Below are 9,171 nucleotides of genomic sequence, written 5' to 3' on the forward strand. Positions count from 1 at the left end.
GGTGGGTTAGTCGGTTAGTGGTTAGTGAGAGAGGAGAGGGTGTAGTGGCCTTACACCTACCCATTGAGCCCTTAAGAACTAGCTCTGGGTTGAAGCCATTACTGGGCTGCGAACCCTGTACCTACCAGCCTGTAGTCTGATGGCTTAACCAGTGTGCCACCGAGTCCTGTGTTAAAGACAGGATGCAGTGAAATGTGTGGTCCCTGCTTTGTTTTACTTACTTGGTTCAAACAGCAACCAGAATTTATAGAGATTATTATACGAGCTTGTGTGTCGTACTGATTTTACGAAACGTGTGTCAGAATTCTTGTATTGCCCAGCAAGAGCGAGGGTGATACATAAATCCTGACACGAGTTTCGTCAAATCAGTACGACACTCATGCGAGTCTAATAATTTCTTTATTATCCATGTTATTATTGTTAAATTTTATGAATAACAAGGACCGTTTCAAAATATTTCAACCACAACTATACTGACGTCCAAAAGAAAGTATTTCAATTCGTTTATATGAATTATGGAAATGAAATGGTGGTTAAAAATGTCGCCCAAGTACAACCAAATCCAATTACCTAAAGCCGGTGAAAGTGTTTATTTTCATAAAAACCATACATATTGCTATAACGAAATGCACGTGCTAAACTGGTATAAAAATCTCTTGAAACTGCACGTTAGTAACACAGTACCCGAAAGCACACAAGAAATGCCTCGTTTGTCAGCAGTACAGAGAGAGAGAGCCATTGGTATGGCCCAGCCGAGAGCCATGCATGACCACATTGCAAGAACATTCGCTTGTACCCGTGCTATCATAACCAGGTTGATGGAACGTTTTCGGCAGACAGGGCAGACAACTGACAGGGCTAGGAGTGGAAGACCGCGTGTGACCACGCCCATTCAAGACCGTTCAGTGTTCTCGCTGGGTGAAAATTAAAGGAGGGCAGCCGGTCGGCACCACACCCTTCAAAAAACCAAACAAAAAACCCAATAAACAAAAAACAACAAACAAAAAAACGGGGAGAGGGGGGAGGGAGTAGTTTGGCTATCATATTGTTGTGTGTTGGTAGACTTTGAGAAAACACATACTCCTTATTTTGTTTTTATTGCTTACATAAAATATAACTTTTATTGTGTCTATCAAACATACAAATGGATACAGATATTGGACAAAATAGAGGCTGTTAAAAATACTGTTAAATTACGTTACGGTAACTGTCGTAAATGTTTCGTCAATTGCTTTTTCGTACACAACGCGGCTTGTTTCCTTTGATGTCCAGTGTGCAGACTGATCGTTGTTTTTTGTGTGGAAAAAAGTGCATTTGGAAATAGCGGAGATAGGTGCTGGAAAATAAAGGAGGGTGCTCAAAAATAAAGGGGGGGTGGGGAACGTGAAAGGAGGGCGGCAAAATGGAATAGTGGGGCGGGGTGCCCCGCTTAAATGGAGCAGCAAGAACACTGCCGTAACTGCACATTCTCCATCTCCGAAATCGCTTCCTCCCTGTGACTACATCGGCATCTACAGCATTAGGACCTCGTGTTAGTCGACAGATATGGGCCAGGAGGCATCACTGTTGGCAAGTGCGAGACTGGTGACAAGTTGTATTCAGTGATGAGAGCAGGTTTTGCCTGTTTAGAGCTGATGGTTCACAGCGTGTATACAGATGTCAAGGAGAACGTGTAGTGCAGAACTGTGTCCAGGAAGTTCAAGCGTTTGGAGGAGGTGGTGTCATGGTCTGGGGAGGAATCTGTGGGGACTTGAAAACGAGGCTTGTTATTATTCACGATAACCTTAATGCAATGAGGTATCAAAATGAAGTTTTGCGACTCGTTCTGTTGCCATTTATTCAACAGCAGCCACGCGGTATACTCTTCCAGCATGACAATGCTAGACCCCATACTGCAAGGATAACACAGGACTTCCTCAACAACATGAACAGTTATGTTTTGCCATGGCCTGCATGTTCTCCTGATGTGAACCCCATCGAACATTTTTGGGATCATCTTGACAGACAAATCAGAAGATGACCAGTACCACCGGCCAACCGTCAGAACATGGAGAGAGCTTTAATTGACGAATGGCAACAGATTCTTGCTAACGTCATCCGGCGCTTGAAGTCATCAATGCGGCGATGTGTTATGGCATGCATTGATGCACAAGGTGGACATACTCGCTATTAATCCAATGTTTAGTGACTTTGCAGACACTTAACATACTGTTATTGAAAAGCTGTTCTGACAGTGACTTTGTGAATCATCTCATTTTGACCCCATGTGTCTTTGTAGCACAGTTTCTTGAACATTTTATGCTTTTATTGAATGAAATTTTGTTCACAACATGCCAAAACACCACTCTCATGAATATATATCTTTTGAACATGCAACATGTTTTGGTTTTTCTTCAGTAGTCTCTCAGAGTCTTGGTATAGTTTCTTTTGGACGTCAGTATAGAAGGAGACGACGAACTGACGTCATATTTCAGATGCAAAGTCTGAACTAGGACTGGAGAAAAAACGTCAAAATTATATGATCACATTTGTTATTACACTTGTGCTTCGTATGATTATTATTAACTCAGTTATGACTATGTGGATAATAAAATACTTTATTTTATTGGTGGTGAACATATTTTTGTTTCATATTAAATTTGTCTGCAACATTATTAGTTGCCTACCGGTCCAACCGGAGGGGAATATAGGTTTTGTTTCTGTCTTTCCATATATTTATTTGCAGTGCCTCAAGATATTCAACAGAAATTTCTGCTTTATTGTGTAGAGTTAACAGATTAAGTTTGACTTTCATGGGGATTGACCCATGTATGACTTAGTTATGGTCCTTTGATCTTAGGAGCTGTGAAAATGTGTTGAGGCCAGTCGCATGCATGTATTGCATTAGTGGTTCTTTCAGAATGCTTGTTTTTCATTATTGTTACTTGGTAATTAAGACATCTTCTTTTCTTCTATGCTCTCTTTAAAGACGGTTGGCGGAAAGTGAAAGGGAAGTTTGTTGCTATCAACTCGTACAGCATGAGCTGTCGCTGTCAGATGACACCAGATGGCGTGTCTCCCGCGTCTCACCTCGGCGATGGATGCATTGATCTCGTCCTGGTGTCCAACTGTTCCCGCGTCGACTACATCCGACATCTATACCGCTGTACCGATAGGAACTCCGATCAGGTACATCGGTAGTGTGGAATCTTTACGATTGTAGCTCAGTGATAATGCATGTGTCTCAGTTGCTGTGGATGTCCATACTTCTAGTAGACCTATTGACATTGGTTTTCCTCCCATACAATCATATATGTTTGTTTGTTTGCAGGCACTTAATTTTGGCACATCAATAAATAAATAATAAATCAATGTGCTCTAGTGGTGCTGTTAAAGAAAACAAACTTTTAATTTTAGCATTATTTCCACAGGGAAATAAAACTGAAATTTTATGATCTGATGAAAAATTAAACCTATCAGTTTGTGAATGTTAGGAAATACTAATTCATATATCAGTGTTATCTCCCCTTCCTTCAACGTCATTACTAAATATCTAGTAGACAAACACATCTACAGGTTTATCAAATTTCAATATGTTCTTCATATCAACAGTCATCCACTGCCATACAGAGTAATTTGCCTAATCTGTTCTACAGACCTGCAGAATTATACCATTACTAGAGATTACTGGTCTGAACAAACATGCCTTTGAGAAATTAATTTCAGTTTTAGCTTTATGAATGATTCATATATCAATTCATATATCATGAGATACATGTTACAGGTTAACAACAAATGATTACAAAAGAAATGAAGATTTAATTTATTTACTTATTTAGTCACTTAGTCACTTAGTCACATATTTAGTGGGCCTTATTTCTCTAAATGTGGATTATAAATGGAAATTACGTTCATTTGGAATACCAAACCTCGTTATTGTATGATCCAAAACATTTTAATTGAACAACGATCGAGGAAATTCCATGACACGCTTCACAAATGAGGGCCGTCTATATACATGGCAAATAATTAACTATATTATTTCATGACAAAATAATGGTGAATACGCTGAAATAAAATAATAAACAGTTGGCACATGAACTCACAATTTAAAAAAAATTATTATTATGATTTAAAAAAAAAGAATTTGTGGGGGTTTTTTTTAACGAAGATACCATCGTTAGCGGAGGCTATATACACAGTCGTCGTAAATATAGCCCCGTCATATATAAACACTATCTAGTTCACAATATTCTTTGAAAATGTAACAATTCCTATCCTAAGCCAGCTGTAATTACCCATGGGGTTATGGCATATTTTGCTTATTAATGAATTTGACATGGTGGAGAATGAAGATATTTGTGATCCAGATGTTTAGATTTTTTTGCGTATGACTAACGATAAATTTACCTATGGAAGAAAGGAAGGAAATGTTTTATTTAAGGACTCACACTCAACACATTTTATTTAGGGTTATATGGCGTTAGATATATGGTTAAGGACCGCACAGATATTGAGAGAGGAAACCCGCTGTTGCCACTTCATGGGCTACTCTTTTTGAATAGCAGCAAGGGATCTTTTATATGCACCATCCCACAGACAGGATAGTACATATCACGGCCTTTGTTACACCAGTTGTGGAGCACTGGCTGGAACGAGAAATAGCCTAATAGGTCCACTGACGGAATTTAGCTGTGGATGCCTAACTAGTCGGGATTGTCGACGTTTAACATGCTTCTGTTACTAAAATAAATTAATGTATAATTTTATTATCATTCAGTACATGTTTTTATTAATTTTTATTAACTTATTTTTAATGGAATTTTTTTTCTATTTACTCTATGTTGCTGAGGACGGTCATGTGTTCTCGTTACACAAGCTTAGTAAATCGTTTTGACACTGGTTATTAAGGGGATGCCCATTACATGACTCAAAAATAATACGTCATACCTCTGCTCTCCAAATAGCTGTTATTTTTCTCGAAATTATGGACCGTCGATATTATTCAATTATTTTTACAAAATATCAATAATAAGTGGAATATGGTGGTTATGTAGATGGTTCAATAAAGTACTTTTAGGGTCACTAATTAGGTCAACCATCTGTGACTGAGTGCCTTTAAAGTAGACAACAGTTAATAATTTAAAAATTAATGACATTTAATAATCTACAAAAGAATGTCTTAAACACCTGTTAGTTCATTTCCATGTTTATTATTCACACGGTTCAACATAACCGGCAAGCACACGTGCAGTAACAAGTGTAATGATGTAATTTTAGGAAGCGACGTCATAACTTGACGTAGCTTCCCAAGTCCTAGCCCAGACTATGCTTGTGAAATATGAAGTCATTTCTTCGTCTTCTTTTAGTTGTGGTTGAAACATTTTGAGACAGCCCTTGTTATTCATAAAAAATTACAATAATAATATGAATAATAAAGAAATTATTACACTTGTGTGTGTGTCGTACTGATATTACGAAACTCGTATCAGCATTCATGTATTTCTATTTCAGTTCAACTTTGACTTTATTAAAGTGTTCCGTGTGAATGAGTTTAAGTTTGAGCCCCCGTCCTATTCTGACTGTGCGGAGGATGAGGATGAAGTAAACACGATAGAGATTTTGAACAAATCCATGCAGCACAGTGTGTGGAACTGTGACGGCGAGATTGTCGAGTTTCCGAGTCTACATGTCAGGTCAGTTGTACAGTACTTCAAATTATTGTCTGACTGTAAGTCACCAGTCTTAAAACAAAAGTGTTAAAAAAACCTCAACAGTATCAACTCCTCCCACCAAACACACCTTATTTTATAGTTCAAAAAAATGAAGTTTTATGATGTAATATTTGTTAGAGAAGGTCAGTGACTAGTTTTAGCATGATGGAAATATATTTTACATTAATCATATTTGTAATGTTAATTTCAATTACCTTTTCTGTGTCCTACATTTTTGATCTGTAATGATATTATGCCAGTGAAATCATCAGCATCAGTGCATATATTGGTTGAGGTGAAGTCTATATTTTAATAATTAAATTTTCATTACATTCATTAAAATTGAAACGCCATCCCATTGGTCCAGCCATAGCAATGGAAGTTTGTTAATGTCTCGATGAACGTAAAAATACTGTTAGGGAACATCATATCTGATGACAACTCTTTATATTGCTACTTGCTCGGATTGCATGCTATTGTTTAAGAACCAAAATACAAATTCTACCAAAAATGAAATGTTATAATTCTATCTCCCTGGACTCCAGTAAATTGTGAACATTTCTGGATGTTAGCATTCACTCCTATTTTCAGAGTGCACTGTCAGTTGATACCGCTGTTTGCCCGGGGTGTAGAAGAAGAGGAGAAGGTGTTAGTGACTCAGCTGTGTGCATAAATTGTTCTAAATATACTTCTAAAACAACTTCTTTCCGAGAGAATCGTAACATTTTCCTTTGATTCATCTGTCCCTGGAGGGAACACTAAGGGAAGGATATATTAAATTGGCTGTGTGCTATGATTTTTTAGGAAATGAATTTTAAAAATCAGCTGTGTTTTTAAATTGTTCACAATTAATCTGCCTACCTGTTTCAGAGTACACCCTCAGTTTATTCACCCAGTGTGAGAGGAGTGAATAAAGAAAGGGAAGGATGTATTATATCAGCTGTGTTCTTAGATTGTTCTCAGAGCTTATCCACCTCTTGCAGAGTTCATTGTAACTCTCAGCTGATTCTCCTGTTAGACCAATGAGTGACAGAGGAATGGAATGATAGCTCAGCCATGTTTTTAGATTGTTCTCACTTAACTGATCACTCCCACCTCTTTCAGAGTGCACTGTCAGTTGATTGAGGTGTTTGCGCGAGGTATGGAAGAGGAAGGCAAGGATGGAGTGGGTGAGCCGTGTCCTCCCTGTTGTTCCTAGCAACGAGGAGATCAACTAGTCACAAGGGAACATTTCACAATCTCGTACCTCGTGACGCAGCGATTCCTGCACTGTAAGGGATACAGACGTCACACATATCTTCTAGATTACAGAGAGCTTCAGCTTGTGTTGGAGATTACCTGGGTCTTGTAACAATATGATGGTGTAAGTTGTTTGATTTGTGTTTAAGTTAATGACGACCAGGCTTTGAAGTAAGTTGAGAATGGTTATTTGGGTTACCAGGAGATCACCACCTGTCAGTAAAGTCGACAACAGTATTTCGTTCTACACAAAATTAAATTGAGTAAAAACACCATAGCCTGATTAATTGTGTGCTCTTTATAAATATAAGTCATACACATACAGAATATACAGTACAATGAGAACAGTGATATGAATGAAGAACAAAGGAATAATAATGAGAATTGTAAATTTGATAAATGTGTTGTAACCTATAGGTTACCAGGCACTTATTTTATGGTAATCTATGGGTTATCACACAGTATGCTTATTTCAATTCATGATAAACTGTTTTCATGTAGGAAAATATGCCATGAACTTAATACCTGGCAGAAATGAAAAACAATTGTTTTAATATTTGTCATGTAGAAATGTTTTATGTGAAATATCCTGTATGAAGTTTTAATGTAGTCCCGAGTTTGATAATTGTGATCTTATACTATGTAGGTGCTACAAATGTGCATGTACATTTTGAAAATTAAGTAATAGTTCAGTATTTAATATTTTACAAGCTTTTAGAGCAGTCTGGAGTCACTAATGTTGTTCATACTGAAATACACTGAATTTTCGCCTCTTTTGACATAATTATTTCACAATAATGTAAATGAAACTAGTCCAGAATATGTGTGACAAAGTTGCACATTTTTATTTTTTAACTCTGTTCACATCAAATATTCGTTTGGGTTTTTTTGGGGGGTTCTTTTTTGTTTTTAACCTGGTCTTCAGCCTTCTATTTAAATCAGCTAGGATACTCTTTAAATAATTGTTTATGCTTGTCAAAGGTTGTCTTATCAGATATTGCCAGGTGTTGAAATAACAGGCCTTCAGAGTTCATGGAAACAATCGTTTTTGGTAGTGTGTCAGTAGTGTGTTGGCAAAATCACCGTACCAAAATTTGGTTTCCCATGATTATTATATCGAGTACAACTATTCAACAAAAATAATAATATATATAATAAATAGAGGATAATAAACGAGTTACCAGTTATTATCAAATTTATGTCCCTCGTGAAATAATTTTCACTTGTCACGAGCTTTAGTGAGTGACAAATGAAAATTATTTCACGAGGGACATAAATTTGATAGTAACTGGTACCGAGTTTGTTATTCTATTTATTACCTCAGCTATTTTTTCTCTAAAAGCCTTTATTTTTGACGCACATGCACAAAGGCCAACCTGTATAGGAACGATGTAAACCACTTTATGCACTGTTCTGAGAATTACTATAACGTTGTAATTTAATCACATTCATAGATAATTTTAAAAATGACAAGTTCTCTTTATTCTGCTTCCAAATCTATAATGAATTGCATTAAAATGACATTTTGTTATTAATTTAACACCAAAAACAGAGACCCGTAAATGCAAACTCTTTAAACTACATGACATCATTTTGTGTGTTTGTCAAATCGTGATGACGTCATATTTAGTACTGACAAAGTAATTGGTTTGTAAGCATCAAATTGTCCAATAGTATTGTTCGTTAGACCAATGCAGAATATTTCGCACTGAGAAAATATGGAAAATATTTTCCCTGTTATGAGTGACCGCTGGGGTAATAAAACAGTTTACGATGGATTCCTATGATCACAAAGCATGAAATTTGAAATCCTATGGCCTGTAATAACCACCTTGTTCAACACTATATACTAGTACATGTTACTGTCTAGTTTAAAATGGGCTGAGGGGTCATTAAATAACTAGTCCTTAATGGGTCATTTTCATTTTTGAAATGCTTGATTTTCACAATGTCAGAATCTCCGTCAAGGTCCTTCAGTCTACAGTTTAAAGTAGTTTGGATGCTTTTAAAGAATTTTTATGATATTCCAAGACTTGCTTTTTCTGGCAGCTTTTTTTTTTCTTCTTACTTTTTGATGTCCAGTATGCTGTAGTGTTTCAACTTTGAAAAAGAAAACAAAGAAAGAAAAAGAATAGGTATCGGTCAATGTTGTAAAATTAAAAGGGTCTTCATGATCCATGTAAACAAATATGACATTGTTTACTACTTCAGTTTAGAAATGCAGATTAACATAGGCACA

General features: G+C 36.6%; 1 protein-coding gene across 1 annotated transcript; it reads left to right on the top strand.

Moving 5' to 3' along the window:
- The first annotated feature begins 2,047 nt into the window (after positions 1 to 2,047).
- On the top strand, positions 2,048 to 8,131 carry LOC121367291 (ceramide kinase-like). Its single transcript, XM_041491403.1, has 4 exons — positions 2,048 to 2,153; positions 2,969 to 3,168; positions 5,494 to 5,675; positions 6,285 to 8,131. The coding sequence occupies exons 1-4, from the start codon at positions 2,048 to 2,050 to the stop codon at positions 6,364 to 6,366; spliced, it is 570 nt and encodes a 189-aa protein (XP_041347337.1). The 3' UTR covers positions 6,367 to 8,131.
- The last annotated feature ends 1,040 nt before the right edge of the window (positions 8,132 to 9,171 follow it).

The sequence above is a fragment of the Gigantopelta aegis genome, chromosome 3, assembly GCF_016097555.1.
Source record: "Gigantopelta aegis isolate Gae_Host chromosome 3, Gae_host_genome, whole genome shotgun sequence".
Lineage (NCBI taxonomy): Eukaryota > Metazoa > Mollusca > Gastropoda > Neomphalida > Peltospiridae > Gigantopelta > Gigantopelta aegis.